Source organism: Amblyomma mixtum, chromosome 4, assembly GCF_055824585.1.
Source record: "Amblyomma mixtum isolate Tamu chromosome 4, ASM5582458v1, whole genome shotgun sequence".
In the NCBI taxonomy this organism is placed as follows: domain Eukaryota; kingdom Metazoa; phylum Arthropoda; class Arachnida; order Ixodida; family Ixodidae; genus Amblyomma; species Amblyomma mixtum.
Genome location: NC_143015.1, coordinates 65,174,109 through 65,191,005, shown reverse-complemented (window position 1 = coordinate 65,191,005; position 16,897 = coordinate 65,174,109). Strand labels below are relative to the sequence as shown.

Genomic DNA, 16,897 nt, shown 5'->3' with positions numbered 1-16,897 from the left:
ACCAGAGTGGGCACAAGCCCGCCGCGGTGGCTCAGTGGTTACGGTGCTCGGCTGCTGACCCGAAAGACGCGGGTTCGATCCCGGCCGCGGAGGCCGAATTTCGGTGAAGGCGAAATTCTAGAGGCCCGTACCCGGCCGCGGAGGCCGAATTTCGGTGAAGGCGAAATTCTAGAGGCCCGTGTGCTGTGCGATGTCAGTGCACGTTAAAGAACCCCAGGTGGTAGAAATTTCCGGAGTCCTTCACTACGGCGTCCCTCATAGCCTGAGTTGCTTCGGGACGTTAAACCCCAATAAACCAAACCAAACCAGAGTGGGCACATGTCATTCTCCGTTTTAGGACAACTATTCAGCAGCCTCAGGACAGGTTTTCATTGACCAGGCAGATTCTAAACTTTTAGCAAGAGAGGGATCAGCACTGCCGCACACGTCTTCCAAGAGAAAATTGCTCTCTTTATTGGAATGGTCACATAAATAGTCATAAATAGCGGAGTGCCCGAGCGAGCAGGGCTCCGGTCTTCAGATGGCACCACCGAGCGTGCCGTTGTGGCCGGGCACCGCGTCGGCGGCGAAGTGCACCTGCGGCCTTCCGCCGAAGCTCTCCTCCAGGGCGAACTCCTCGCCCGCGAAGGCAGGCTCCTCGACCTCGATGCCCTGGTCCTCGGTGTTGGCGAAGGCGTTGGCCTCCTGGTACGGGATCGGGATGACTGACCCGATGGCCGCGATTGCTTCGTTGGGGGACCGGCACACGCCGCCACGGCAGGTGCCCTCGTACAGGCGCTGCGCATGCGCAGATAAAGGGGGGGGGGGGGGGTGAGCAGCGGATCAGTTTGCAGAGGGAAGCAACAATGAATGTTTGTTAGTCCAGTTTGGTAAATAGGTCTGAGAAAATCCAGTTTGCAGAGGGAAGCAACAGTCACAGTTTCCCAGTGAGCACCGAAACGCCAGTGGATGTCCGCAGGACGTTCCAAATGTCCCCAGGACGTCCAAAATGCCCCCAGGACGTCCAAGCGAGTTTCAGAGCCCATTGGGTTGTTAGTTCAATGTGGTAAATAGGCCTAGAAGAATCCAGTTTGGAGAGGGAAGCAACAATAAGGCGGTAAATTGGTGTGTGGTGTGGGGGAATCCAGTTTGCAGGGGGAAGCAACAATGAGAGCTTGTTAGTCCAATGTGGTAAATATAGTCTGGGGGAATCCTTCAAGGTAAAAAGTGCATGCAGACAACGGAAAAGAGCAAAAGAAGAGGCGAAAGAAAGAGCAGTTCTCGTTCCTTAGTTACTGTGTGTCTATTTGGGGAGATACGACACCACAAAAGCATACATAAGTTGGTGATCCTACAAAAGAAAGCAGTGCGAGCGATGCAAAAGTCCTTTTTTTAGAATATACAAACGAATCTTTAAAGAAACTTAAGATACGTAAAGTGTCTGACATGTATAATCACAAAAATACCAAATACTACAAAAAAAGATATGCATTACGAATTGGAAAAACAGCGCAATAAAAGACGACACAAGAGAAGGACAGAACACCAGCGCTGGTGTTTTGTCCTTCTCTTGTGTCGTCTTTTATTGCTCTGTTTTTCCAATTCGTAAAACATGTACCAACCAGACCCTATTTGCCCTCTTCTGGAAAGGCATGCATGGATAAGCGGAATACCATTTTCACGCACAGAGTATACGGTCGCCAACAGGCAAGTTGTACCCTATCTTAATTAGATAGGGTACAACTTGCCTGTTGCCGAAAGTAGTCAGTTAATTACTGACTACTTTGGTCAACAAGGTATCGATGTACTGACGCTCAATGATGGATGCCTAAGGAATTTATTCTTGTAATCCATTGTGCGTCTCATTTCACTACACTCGGATACAACTGAAGAACGAAGCGGCAAGTGCTCCTCAAAGGGGACGATCCAGCCAATGGCGTCTACCGATTCTCCCCCTCTCCCCGCTGTCTAATCCGCCTCTCTCGCACTCACCGTGACGCAGTCCTTGCTGAAAAAAACTGGCAGTGGCTTAGCTGTGGTTAAACCTGGATATACAAGCGAAAAGCTTCAGTTACGCTCGGTTTGACGTCATGGCTGTCGCAGTTCGCGCACAATGCACTGGGAGCACTACGATAACGGTGTAGGCAAGCGCGTTATATAATCCTCCTTCCGCATGCGTAACAACTATGGTAAACACGCGGCTGCAAGTAGCGTCATACGAGGTAGCCGAGCGCGCGCCGATGCACACTCGGTAAGCACGCGCAGAGCGCGAGAACTACGGCGAAGGTCGACGGGCGGAGCCGTGCTCGGCGGCGGCTCCACCGACCACCTGAGCCTCTCCAGTGACGTCACGCGGCGAACTCGCGCATGCGCAGCTGTGGCTAAAATTGATCACGACGCATGCCAGACCCGGTGTTGACTAGCCTAGTGAAGCTTTTCGCATCAAAAGTTGAAGGGCAGCAAACAGAACAACCTTCCACAATAAGCAAGAAAGCGATCGAGGCCGGAGGTCGGATGCCTTACGTTCGCAAAACCTCCCACAGCCTCGAAAAGGTGGCCGATAGGTACGGGGTAGACGTGCTATTCTCTGCTCCGCAAAAGCTCGCTGGCCTGGGCTCACGCATTGGTAGGAAAAAAGAAAAAGTGCAAGAGTGCGTGGTGCAACACCGAAAACCCCACATAGCCTCACCTAGTTGTATTTGAGTTCCCACTTACATGCGTCAAGTTATACGTTGGGCAAACCGGACATTGTCTTAATTATCGACCGCGTGAGCACAAGAATTCACTGGCAAAAAAAGTTTCCCATCTTCCAGACCATCGCCTATAGCTTGCACGAAGAAGAATCCAGTTGCCCGCGGCCATCGGTTATGGGTCTGCAAAATGTTTTTGAAGAGCCGCGTCAAAACAAAACGAGAGCTAGTAAAAGATAAAAAGAAACGAGGAGGCAACTGTATCACTGATTCCTCTGTTGTGCTTCGCGGGAGTGGAATGGCGTTTCTTGATGCATATCAGTAAACGCGTGTAATGGTCACTCTTCTTGATTCATATCTGTTGACACATGACTGTTTGGGGCCCGTGTCTTAGTGCATGAGCAGAAATGAAGGTATATAAACGTTCTTGGTCAGATAAAGCCTGTAGCAGTAAATCGCTCGTCATGTTCCCTTACTAAGTCCGTGACCACCTTTTGCGCTACTAGTATGTCTTTCCTGAAGCTTTTCTGGAGGGACCGGGCGGCCGTTGTATGGCGCCACCGTCGCCTCAGCGGAACAGCGCCACCCGTGGCAAAACGCTCGTCAGAGGAATGAGGAGTTGCGGTCCGCGAAAATGGCTCTACACGTCGTTCTGCGGTGCAGCTTTCAAAGCTTAAATAATCGCACACAGTTTTTTCGATCAGGCAATCTCGATGAAGGGGGAAGCTTTTGCGAGGCAAGCCACGTGTACGACATGCGCGAGTGTCAAGGTGTGGTCACGCACATACTAGGTAAGTGCTTACCACGAACAAAGCTTTCATTAATCTTCAGTAATCTTCAGTAATCAGTAATCTTTATGTATCCTGTAATCTTTATGTATCCTGATCTTTATGTACTCTGTAATCTTTATATAATCTGCATGTAATCCGCCCATCCCTCATGTAATGCCCCACAACCGGGGCCTTTGAGGTAATAAATAAATAAATAAAGCTGAATGCGCCAAGCTGCGATGTGGACCTGGAAGTAAGTGCAACTTCATTCCTTAGGGTAACCGTTCTAACACGCAAAACGGATTTGACGTGCCGTATTACTGCCTGCACGCAGTTGGGCGCATTAAGGAACGTAACTGCAGCCAAATGCTCCTGCAACTTCGGCGTGGACGGCCGATGCAAGCATGCTGCGGAGCTCGCATTCGCCGTTGACAAAGAAATGGCGTCTTGCACGACCGCCAGTCGAAGTTGGGGGGCGCCTTCGAAGAATATTTGCCGAATGGAAAAAGGCTGCGCTCACGGGACGATGGTACGTAACCTCATTACTTACGGCAGAATCTATGCGAGTTTCACGGTTATACGAGGGTGTTCACAATTAGCAGCCAACAGAATGCATTTCTAAAATAAACACCGCTTGATAGTAAACAATTCTTTCATGCGGAAAGGCAGTGCTTTATGGCTGAATCGGAGGAAAGAGGCACGGTGCCCTTGAAACAAAATTGCAAGGGTGCACTCAAGTCCGCTTGGGTGTAGTAAGGCGAAAGCACTTCTCTTACTGCTGCCGATGATTATGATGCTGCGTGTTCGTTACTGTACGCCTCTGCCGTTTCTAAGTGGTGTTTTCGCTCTAACTTTGGTCTACCGCATCCGAAAACGTGGGTGCCGTTACTAGAGCGTCTGGTGAGCACACCAAGGTGCTAATGAATTAATGAGATCATTTCAACAATTAATTCATTAATTAAGTTAGCAGTTTGATGAAATTGTCGATTGATGCAAAAAATAATTCTCTAATTGGCTTAAATTTAATTTTACAGTTAACCATTTTGGTGAGTTGATCGAGTGTAATGCGATTTAGTTTTTATTGAGTTAAATAAGTAATTCAACAGCTCGCAGGTCCGACAAAATTACCGCTAATTTGTTAAGTAAATGGTTAACCCAACTAATTGCTTCGTTAAATTAATTATTCGCCCTTTTAATTAATCACCTTAGCGCCTAATTATTCGTACGTGATAAATTAATATTTATTTAATCAACTATTTCATTAATTAATCCGATAATGGATGATCGACAGTTCATGCGGACACGCTCTGATGACAGGTCTTGTACACGCCACTCATGAGACAAGAACGCCCTCGCGTTAATAATGCGTGGAGGTCCTTTGCTAGCTTCCGAAGAGTTTCCCTCAGTTTCACACCCGAATGGTGCGATCGCGATTTTTATTGCAAAGCTTTGAGGTTTTCTCTGTTTTGAGAGCACCGAAGCGAACTCTAGAGAAACCGACAACAGATTGCGCACTCCGATGCACCGTCTGGCGCCGGCCCATTCCAGTGACGAGGGAAGCGCCGAGGGGCGGCGCCACCCGTCCGGCTGTTTTGTACTGCTTTCTGCTTAGGACGCAGTCCCATACCTAATGAATTACAGTCGAGATCACGTATAACGGCCCCAGTTATAACGAGCGCTCTCTGATTGCGAACGATGGTGGCACTTGCAGTTCACTCCACATTTTGCAGCAAAATGTGGAGTGAACTGCTTCTATTCACTTTAGAAAATTCTTGTCCTTAATTATTTGCTAGAAATTTCTACCTTGTTTTTTGTTTCTTTACAACTGTATCCTTGTATTCTCAATTGTTTCTTTATATGTCTTTTCACAACGCTGTATTTTGTACAATATTATTTATAGTGGGTTGTTATTCTTGTTTTGCTTGTCTGTTTGTTTTTGGCCTGCTAATCTAATTCATTCTCATTATGTTACTTACTTAAAATACCATTGTTATTACTGCTAATTGTCTGTCTGTGATGCTGCTTGTTTTTTATTCAAGTTAGTATTAATCTACCGGGGGTCCCGTGACAGTCGCTTGACTTTGGGACCCTCGCCTGTATACTGCATTCATGTAACCAATTTGTACACAATAAATTCTTACACAATCTTCTTTTCTTACTATACCGTCAGAATACGTATTAGGGCAGTGACACTGTGTCCTCGGTAAAACGAACAACCATCGCCGTGCCACTCGTTTAGAGCGAACGAGGTGGTGCCGTAAATCACCCCGCAGTTGACAAACGCGCGCTTGCCACTTGCGCGAAGACAAGAGCTCCTCCGGGCTCCCGCGACTCCTTTCCAAAACAACGTGGCGTCCCCAGAAATCAATAAAAATGGCGGCATTGCAAATGTAGATAGCCGTCGGCCAAGCGCGCGCAGACGGACTGCACGGTCAATTTGTGCGTGCGTATGGAAGTCACCAGGATGCCATCAGGAGCGCTGTGAGTGAGTGTGACGTCATCGTTCGTCCTTGACGAAGCGGAGTCGAAATTTTCCATTGGGCACGGGGGCCTCTAGGAGCCTTGCGGAGTGATGCCGTCATGTGGATAGTAGAAAGAGTGGGCACTATCACAACCCCAGGTGGTCGAAATTTCCGGAGCCCTCCACTATACGGCGTCTCTCACAGCCTTAGTCGCTTTGGGTCGTTAAACCCCAAAAAACCAAACCAAACAATTTCACTGCGCTTCCCAAGTAGTTTGGCTATTACAGAGAAAGCTCACTTACTACGAACTTTGGATACAACGAACGCAATCTACGCGAACGTCAGATTCGTTATCAGCGGTCTCGACTGTACAGGCGCGGACAAAAGTAAACGGAGCACGCAACTGTCTTCGAATATTTTTCACCCGTCACCTAATTGAAATTTCCAGCAGTGGTACGCGCATGCTGGTAGCGGAGTTTGGTGGGCTTTCTTGTAGACAGACAACGCTTCTCCATTGCCAATGGAGAAAGCGCGCGATTGCACTTCGAACGCAACAGCGTGCTCCGTTTACTTATGGCCGCGCCTGTACATGGTTAGTCTCTGAGTGGGTAGTAAAATATCGCTATTGAGCACTTTTTGACTGTGCAGACCCTATTAAGAGGGTTGAGAGAACTTTTAGTCAGGAGTGAAATGTCACCGACATCTACGCGAGCGTCCCATTTGACTGATTGGCAAGTACACTCACGTTCTGGCACCTCTCGTTGTCGTCCCGGTTGACACGCAGGGATTCACCGGTGTTGGGGTTGTAGCAGCGCAGGCGACAGCCGGAGATCACCTGCAAGGCAGGTGGCGAGAAGTTGGCAGGGGCAGAAACCTCTTCAGATCACCGCCCCTGCAGTGAACACAAGCTAAGGAGAAAAATGTTTGCTTCGCCCGTGTTTATCGTCATCCCTTGACTGTAGACGAACGTATGTGTGACGCACTCTTGCTTGCAAATTAATCTTTTTACGTATTTTGATTACAGTGTTTCCACTCTGAAATTAGGTAGTCTTGAGCACTGTCAGCTCAATTTTCCCAGAGGTGGCCATGTGGCGACAAACTGAAGTGATGACATAAAGTAAGAACAACGGCGAAAGGTTTCTGTACAAGCAATTTTATAAATTACGCAGACGCAATATTTACAAGGAATCTATAAGTACGTCCGGCAACCCTGAAGATGCCTCAACCAACGTATGGCGTGGCGGGCGCCATTTTGTTGACCAGGACGTAGCTTCGGCGGGGTGGGTCGGAGTAGGTGGCGATAAGCCTATTAGGAACGCGCACTGGCCTCTCACAGTGCTCCACGAACAACAAAGTCACGGCCATTGTGACGTCGGAGAGTGCTGCGATGCGTTGTCGCAGTCACAGTTGCACGCCGTGTTTCCTCTCGATGCTGCATTGCAAACGAGCATCGCGATCAGATTGTCAGGGAAATCATTGAAACGGCTTAGACCTACCGTCGCCAAGTTGAGTGTGTCAGTTGTCTTTCCTTGTATTTACAAAAGGATGAAAAGCGGTTCCTTTCATGCATGTAGAGCGTGGAAGCTCCTACTGCCTTTTCTATCGGTTTACTTGTTTCTCTGGGATTTCTGTTCTTTTTCGCTTCCTGGTTTCTGCATCAAGGCGTGCTGGGAAGGGTTTAGTCTCAAAAAGTGCGTTTAGCGAGCGAGCGAATGGGCGATAAAGTTTTCGTCACAAGTCAACGTTTTTGTGTTGTGCGCTCACTTTAAAGCGTCGTCTCGTAGTTTGGCGCTGTATAAACCACTCATTTCCCCGAAAGCTAACGCGAACCAAATGCAAGAGCGGCGTCGCTTCCACGCGGCACAATTCTTTTAATGCGCAACCCATGTCCGGAACGATATATGTTTCCCAGGATAGCTTAACACGTATAGTGCTGGGTGAATTGGTTCAATATTTTTAAAGGCACCAAAAGGGGACACAGGGGAAACACGGGTGTGTGTATTGCGTGTTGTATTGAGTATGTCCCTTCTGTGTGCTGTTCCGCTATTTGACACCTTTTGATGAAAACAAACTAGCAGCATGCTTTAGAAGTACCGCGTCCAGTGGAAAAGAAGCTCTAGCTAGATCATTTGTAGCCGCGTGCAGTTTAATAGGCATCCAGCCGCCGTGGCGACTAAGTAGTCTCACTGGTTACGGTGCTCGGCTGCTGACCCGAAAGACGCGGGTTCGATCCCGGCTGCGGTGGTCGCATTTCGGTGGAGGCGAAATGCTAGAGTCCCGTGTACTGTGCGATGTTAGCTAGTGCACGTTAAAGAACCTCAGGTGGTCGAAATTATCTGTAGTCCTGCACTCCTAGGGCGTCCCTCATAGCCTGAGTCGCTTTGGGATGTTAAACCCCACAAAACCAAACCCCAGTTTATTACGTATTCTGTTGGCCAGGTACCCGATATACTCCAAAAAAGCGAATCCGAATACACCTGAGTTCGACCACTGACCCGGACGTGACCCAGACCACGTGTTTTGTTTGTCTACATGTTCTCTCTTAGTCGTCTCCCCTTGCGCTCTCATCACCGATTTTGCCATGATGAGGCTAAGCGGTCAGGGTGTTCAAGGAAGACAATTACCGCGCCTTTCCTTTCTTCGGAACATATCCGCTGTCTCTGTCCACAAACCATTTGTGCAGCGCATGCCGAGCGAAACACGCTCACTGCGGCGTCTCAGTGGTTAGGGCGCTCGGCTGGTGAGCCCGAAGGCGCGGGTTCGATCCCGTCCGCGTTTTGGTGGAGGCAAAACGCAAAAGACGCCCGTGTACTGTGCGATGTCAGAGAACGCTAAAGAACCTCAGGAGGTGGAAATTATTCCAGAGCCCTTCACAACGGCACCTTTATTTTGTACGTTAAAGAACCCCAGGTGGTCGAAATTTCCGGAGCCCTCCACTACGGCGTCCCTCATAGCCTGAGTCACCCTGGGACGTTCAACCCCCATAAACCATAAACCAAACCTTTTGTCTTTCATTTTTCACTCCCTTCTTCACCGGTTTCCTTACGACGCGGTTGAGGTGTCCACCGAGAAATGAGACAGTAAATGCGCCATTTAATTTCCAGTATTCAGCTCAACGACATGCTGCGATAACTCAAGTTTTCCGTTTTGTTCGCCACTTCGCAAGGGTGAGTGTGTATACTGTGCCTCAACGCACCCCGGCCTCGACGCGGTAGTTGCCCATCTGGCGGTACTTGCGGCGGCTCTGGTTGAAGATGGTGGTGCAGGTCTGCAGGTCTTTGCTGGTGCCCGCCTGCATGCACTCCCGGTTCACGCACACCTGCGCAGGCATCGAGGGGGCGAGAGGACACAATGACGTCATAAATTCACACCAGTGAGTGATGTTCTGTTTGGGGAATAATAATAATAATAATAATAATAATAATAATAATAATAATAATAATAATAATAATAATAATGGTTTTATTTGCGCCTAATGAATACATGGCGCGGGAGACCCGCAGTAAAAGCTGTCACAAGCGACAGCTTGACAAAGCCGGAGGCCCCCCTATCGCTTGTTAAGGGGAAAATGAGGAATGAAATTTGTCAAAAAGGAATTTTTGCGCACTTTCGGGAATTTTAGGAACCAGAATCCCTTTTGTGGAGAAATTAATGAGCAAATTTTGTCAAAAAGGGAATTTTACACAGTTTCGGGGAATTTGAGGAACCAGAGTTGTCTCACTTATTCCCGATTGCCAGAGTTTTCAAGCTGCTGCACGGAAAAGGGGTCTTGTATAGGGATTTTTGGGCCTAAGTGAGGGAATTTCCGGTTATGGCAAGAAATGTCATCAGTGGTGCTCAGGTTTCCTCACAGCAGGTTTCTTTTTGAGTCTATGCTTTTTTCCGTTCAGCACAGCCGAAAACAACGCATAAAGCGTTAACCATTGCATAATCAAAACAAACAAAGGAATCAACATTTAAGCAGTGAAGTTGCGAGCAGAAAGGCGAAGAGATAGTGGCATGTCTGCATACAGTAAACGATAAGAAAAGCGTATAAGGCGCTACGTGACACAGAATACATGTTTACTGATAACAGCAACAAAAAGAAAAAAATAATAAAAGGAGAAATAAAGAACGGAAGCGCAAGTTCGTGAAACTGTGTACAGCGCAAAGCATCCAATATATGGTCGAATTCAAAGAGTCTTATTCGCTTTTAATTCCACGCACTTGATGGTGGAAGGAACTCATATATACCCTGTTCAGTTACGCGCATAAGAGGAGGGTGGCGGGCAAGCTTCCCCGGTACCCAGAATGCATGATCAGACGCAAGCATGAACTCTGCCCCCTCCCTCTCTCCTCTTATGGAGAGACCTGTGCACATGTATGGTTACGCGACGTATATATGTTTTCGGATAGCGTGCAGCTTTGCTACACTCTACAGCGTATGGTTGAATGCGGCTTTCAGGACTGGCCTTTGCGCCCACAGTTCGCGCAGTCATGTCAAAAAGATAAGGCAAGAAATTTCTTCTAGCTTACGAGACACTCGATTACGAGTCACCCCAGCTATACCGTGCAACGCATAAACAGCTGCCACATACGCAATTATAGGACACCATTCCCTGTACGCGTGGAGCTTTGTATTACAGCAGACGAAAGGGGGACGTGGATAGTAGAGTAAATGATGTGGCCGTCGCATTTCGCAACCGACAACTCGTACGCTCACATCTGTTCGCTGATGAGCATCCATGGTATATAGATCACAAGGGTAGACGTGCGGGATAGTTACTGGTTGATGTTTCAGGTTCATGTTCATGCAAAGGACATAGAGCTGTCCGATGATTTTCCAATTAACCCTGTCCTTTGACAGTTGCGGCCACCTTACCTCCGCGAACTTCCAAATCGCATCCGCCCACCTGACCCTCCTACGCCTCCTGCTATACTTGCCCTCTGTTGAAACCCACTCCGTTACACTAAGGGGACACCGTTTGTCTTCGAAGATAGACAGTTGTGTTACGTTCACTGTTTATGCTTATTTCTTCTTGCTTATTTAAACTAAGATGTCACCAACTAGCGTTTGTTCCATGACCCGCTCCACTCATATCCTGTAACGTTACTCCGTATAGTTTTCCTACCCATTGCTCGCTGCGCTCTCCTCAGCTTAATTTCAAGCCTTTCGTTCAAAAGTAAGCGTAGGCAGGACAACACAATGGCCTCCCTAAAGGTTACGACGAAGAAGGCACCGCATAGTATTTCACCCCTGAAAGGCAAAGAAAGTGAATTGAGACAAAGCAGGCCCAAGTGAACTGCAGATAAGTGTTCTTTCTTCAGGTTGGTCCCTTCTCCAGCTCACCTGTCCTAAGAATATTTAAGCTGCCGCGGTAGCTCATTGGTTACGATGGAGGAGGAGAAAACATTTATTGTAGCACTGTATATTGAATTGGGAAGGGAAGCTGTGGATGGACGTTGACCTGGGTGGCAGTCCCTGTTACGGGACGCCATTGGCTGCCGCCGCTGCCCGTGCTCTCTGGACCAGGGCCTCCAGGTCCGAGCTGGACAGGGCCGCCTCCCAGCCCTCCCTAGTTGGTTGACTTATAACGGCTATATGTGCATTGTACTAACAGACCCACAACGTTTGGTATAGGTCAGCATACTCTCCGCGAATGTCGGGTCCACATGTTTTAGTACGGCGGGATTTAAGACAGACCCGGTTTAGAGCCGTCTAAAGTGGCACTCCTCGGTTCTGCCGAGACCCATGCTCGGGCGCTGACCCGAAAGACGCGGGTTCCCTGCTGCGGCAGTCGCATTTCGATGGAGGGGAAATTCTAGAGGCCCGTGTACTGCGCAATGCCAGTGCACGTTAAAGAACCCCAGGTGGCCGAAATTATCCGTAGGCCCCCAACACGGCGTCCGTCATAGTATGAGTTGCTCTGAGACGATAAACACTATATAAACCAAAAACCGCAAGAAAATTTAGGCCACATGAAATATTTCATACCCGAGCTGTAGGCAAGTCTCACATGTGTAAGAATGGTAAAATTGCACTCAGAATGCCTCTAGGGCTTGAATGACGTCAGCTTTAAGCCCTTTCGACCACTGGTTTCGTAGAAAAAGGGGTACGTACCTGTACGCATGATTTCGTAAAAACATCTAAAAATGATAAATACTCATACCTCTCTTTCGGACGTATTAGAAAACTTTCCTTGCAACTGAACATTGCTTGAAGAATTATCAGGCAGTCCATTAACAGAAAAGACTCCAAAGCTCAACAATGTTTCAGTGTTTTTCCCTGCCAAACTGGGCCTCGTCAAACCGTACATTCGTGTTCGTAAATTTGAAATACATAGGACAACAAAGAGGCCTATTATAAATACGAAAACACCCTGAACGCTTTGTTTGATAGTTCAGTAGTATTCAGCATGCAAATATATGCTACGTTGACGCACCGTTTTCAGTTTGCCGCGGCAAAGGGTTAACCGTAATTTCCCCGTTTTACTGTAAACCTATTCTGCCGGGGAGTTTCCGTGACAATCACTGCATCTTCCTCCTGGTTTTCGTTTGCTCGTCGTGACGAGCCCACCTCACGCCTATGACGCCGTTACCCAATTTCAATTTCAACTTCCAATTTCAATTTATTCTACAGTTCTACACTGGAACGTTCTCCGGGCTAAAAGGACCGACTGGGCCTTGACTGAGTCCCGGAGACGTTTACAAGCAGCGACAGGCGGTATATACAGAGAAATGTTATACAGTACAAAATTAAACAGAGTGTATACATATAAAAAGCACATACATATATACAAAGCACACAAAAGAGGACACGTACACAGAGTTATATAACCACAAAATGCGAGGCAGAAGGCAACTACAAATTACTGAAGTATTCGTGTAGCTTTTTTGTAACATATTTCCCTCCTCGTCCCCCTCGCCAGAGAAGGAGGGGCGCCAGAGAGAAGCGCTGACCTGTCCGCTGCCACACGTAGTCTGTGCGGTGAAGGTCTGCCTCCAGGGTATGCCGTAGCCGTTGCGACACAGCGCCACGCAGCGGTTGTTCTGCAACGAGGGAAATGAATTCAGGAGTGCTTGATGTGGTAGAGCGCGGCATGCTCGCAAAAAAAAGGGAGAGGAGAGGTATCATCATCATCATCAGCCTGACTACGCCCACTGCAGGACAAAGGCCTCTCCCATGTCTCTCCAATTAACCCTGTCATTTGCCAGTTGTGGCCACCGTATCCCCGCACTCTTCTTAATCTCATCCGCCTACCTAACTTTCTGCCGCCCCCTGCTATGCTTGCCTTCTCTTGGAATCCACTCCGTTACCCTTAAGGACTAGCGGTTATATTGCCTTCGCATTACATGCCCTGCCCAAGCCCATTTCTTCCTCTTGATTTCGACTAGGATAACTTGAACTGCCCAGCCCATTTCTTCCTCTTGATTTAGACTAGGATGCCCTTAACTCGTGTTTGATCCCTGACCCACTCTGTCCGTAATTTAAGCTGAACCCTTTTTGTTATCCTCCACATTTCTGCCCCATAGGTGAGCGATAAGATACAGTTGTTATATACTTTTTCTCTTGAGTAATATTGGTAAACTGCCATTCATGATCTGGGAGAAACTGGAAAATGCCTTCAGACACACAGTCATATATATTGTTAGTCTTGGAGATGTATGCTTGGTTTGACCTTGGTCGGGCTTCAAGGTCAAACGCGCAAAGCCACAGGGGAAACTGAGTTGTACCTCGAGCAGTAGAGTTTTCGATCTAAAACCATTCTCATATGCAAACTGTGATGCAACCGTTCGTCATGCAGCGTTTCGGGTGGCGTCATGCGCGCGTGTGTGGGTGGTACGTGTGCGGGCAGGGTTCAATGCACCCAGGGACAGTAACGCTTTCGCATTCCCACACGTAAACTGAAGTTTCTTTGCCAAATTTATATTTTTCTTCTTCATCTAAGTTTCGAATTACAATCTGTAATTGTTACTCCGGGCCGGGACGCTTTAATTATCTTCAAAAGTACCACTATACTTTTTTCCCCTACATGCTTCTCCTCTTTGTGTGGCCAACGTGCTTTCGTGTTTCGCATGTCTTACGATCGTTCATCGCGTGGGTGCAAACCTTGTCCTTAAGTGGCGTGATTATATACGTCCTTAGAACTTGGAGAACCCTTCTAAAAATTGTCTATAGACTTCTTATAGACTCTATTGATGTCCTATAGATATTTCCTTTTGTCTATTCAAAGTCTGTAGAAAAAGTCTACTATAAGTAAATGGCCATAAATCTATAGATTGTTTATAGACTGTCTTTAGGATTTGTATGGCCTAAAGACTAGCGTATAGGATTTGTCTATAGAAAGTCTATAGAAAGCCCTCGACAAACGCCTTTACCCTCCCCCTCATCCATCACTCACGGTGCCGGAGGCTCGCCTTCTTCGGCACATCAAAATGAATTCAGTCATCACCCCGTCCCACCTCTTTCTCTATCGCTATCGATCGGACCCTTCCTGTCCCAACTGCCCCAGTATATATACGGACCTGGCCCATTGCCTCTTCTATTGCCCGGCTGCTCAGCAGTCGGGTTCCCCCCCCACCATCTCTATCCATTACCACCTGGCTCGACTGGCTTGGCGCTGAAGGGGAGGAAGAACAGCGACTTGTGGTCGCCCAAGCGGTCGACATGCTCGGCCTGTAAACTATGGTCGAATAAAGGTCTTCTACTAGTATTACTACTACTAGACAAAAGTCTATGGACAGTCTGTAGACTGTCTAAATAAATGTTTGTTCGGGAATAAGCCCATGCTCACCGAGTAGGCGAAGCCTCGCACGTTGGGGTCGTTCTTCCCGCGGACGCTGGTGCGGCACAGGAGCGTGGCGTCCTTGGACAGCGTCTGACGCTCCGTCAGCTCGTCCTCCCCGTCGCCGACGACGGCATCGCTGGGCGCCGGGGCGGGCACCTTCGGCTTATCCGTCGCGCTCGACGACGTCGGACTGGCTGCGGGCGGGGAAGATGAAGAGGACAAAGTTATTCGATAACCGCAGCTAATGCGACAGAGGTAGAGAGAAAGAAGGTTGTTATATTTACCTTTAACATTTATCTTTACATTATTTTGTACTTAGGTCTTCATTATTTAGGACTGCTTAGTTGCATTGTGTTGTTTGACTTCCGATTATGATGTCCTGTATTGTTTTTCTTGCTTGTCACATTGTGCCATTTCAATCTGGTTTATGGTTTACGGGGGTTTAACGTCCTAAAGCGACTCAGGCTATGAGGGACGCCGTAGTGAAGGGTTTGGTTTTGGTTTACTTGGTTTTATGGGGTTTAGCTTTCCAAAGGGACTCAGGCTATGAGGGATGCCGTAGTGAAGGGCTCCAGAATTTTCGACCACCTGGGGTTCTTTAACGTGCACTGACATCACACAGCACATGGGCCTCTAGAATTTCTCCTCCAAAGAAATTTAACCGCCGCGGCCGGGATCGAACCCGCGTCTTTCGGGTCAGCAGCCGAGCGCCGTAACCACTGAGCCACCGCGGCGGCCGCCGTAGTGGAGGCCTCCGGAAATTTCGACCACCTGGGGTTCTCTAACGTGCACTGACATTGCACAGTGCACGAGCCTCTAGAATTTCGCCTCCATCGAAATTTGACTGTCGCGGCCGGGATCGAACCCGTGTCGGTCAAATTTCGATGGAGGCGAAATTCTAGAGGTTTCCATGGGCTGATTTAATCGGTAAAAATGCTTTAAATCTTTTTTTTTTATCTATTACGCATTGAAGTTATGTGTCATATGCAATTTCGCCCTATGATTTATTATTTTTATGAGCGCTGTATTCTGTCTCCTGCCATTTAAAGAGCTCCGGGCTCGTCATACTACTCTGGAAATAGCTCTTTGTCTGTCTCTCTCAGACAGATGAAGAACGCGTTGTTGTAGTTAGATGAGGTATTGCAACGAGTGGTGCGGCGACTGGGATGGTGCAGCAGACAGGAGTTTAAACACGCTAGTGCGAAGCTCAAACTGTTCACTGAGCGAACTTTTGCCCTCGAAAAGAGAATAAAACTCACTGCCACGCTGAATTTAAATGTGACATCGAACTTTCGATATAAGGAGCCGACAAGATCGACAACCACCTCGAACAACGTTGAAACAGCCACGCGTGATTTGCCTAAGTTGTTCCGGTCGCGGTTTTCGTACCGATGTGGGCCGGCGGCGATAATCGGAAGCAACTGAGTCGCAGGGAATAAAGCTGGGAGATATTTACGCTCCGCCTTAACGGCATGACGGGATAGCAATAAAAAAGAACGCTGCGGCGACCTGCATTGAAGCAATGCGAAAGCAAAACGTCCACATACTATATCGACGTCCGTGGCTGTTCTGACGTCAATGTACTATATCGACGTCCATGCACTATATCGACGTCTAAGTGTATTTTTTTGTTTTTTCGCGGTGTGTTGACTAATTGTCAACTAATTACACCTAATCAACCAATTTTTTTCCCATGGCAACATTTTATCGCACACTATCTGTCAGAATCGCACTTTCACACATTTATCCTAGGAGAACGACGTAATCGTGCGAATAAAATTTTCGGACACGTCTTGCGGACACTTTTTGCTGACGCAACATATCCATATAATGCTCTCGCATTAATAGGTCCCTCCAGTGTCCTCTTTGCATATCACGTCGCAGATACGGACACTGAGGGACAAGGTACAAAAGGCCTTCCTTCAACTAAATCGAACAAACGTGCCTCAATTACCTAGGGTTAGCGTCTGACTTGGGACCCAAAGGTCACGGGTTCGACTTTCAATCTACTACTCTATTTTCATTTTCAGCGCAATTAATTTACTTTGTATTCTCACATTACATGATGGCGTTTTAGTCATGCTGCAGCCTTATAATCACAGTTTATCTAATGTTTTAATCACTTTTAATCAAGCTCCTCCTGTGACGTCACGACCCAGTCCGGATTTTATCGACACGCCTATTACGACGCCGGGTTCTTCGCTAAACGCTGTCGCTGTCCATTAACG

At 47.8% G+C, this 16,897-nt stretch overlaps 1 protein-coding gene across 1 annotated transcript in view; it reads right to left on the bottom strand.

Moving 5' to 3' along the window:
- Positions 1–429: 429 nt before the first annotated feature.
- Positions 430–16,897, bottom strand: part of LOC149346643 (uncharacterized) — a 35,868-nt gene continuing 19,400 nt past the window's right edge. The window contains exons 2-6 of the mRNA XM_089585430.1: positions 14,676–14,863; positions 12,841–12,930; positions 9,098–9,220; positions 6,647–6,736; positions 430–777 (exon numbers count right to left, since the gene is read on the bottom strand). Coding sequence (XP_089441556.1) covers positions 517–777; positions 6,647–6,736; positions 9,098–9,220; positions 12,841–12,930; positions 14,676–14,863 — 752 coding nt within the window. The 3' untranslated portion in view covers positions 430–516. The remainder of the gene's footprint in view (positions 778–6,646; positions 6,737–9,097; positions 9,221–12,840; positions 12,931–14,675; positions 14,864–16,897) is intronic.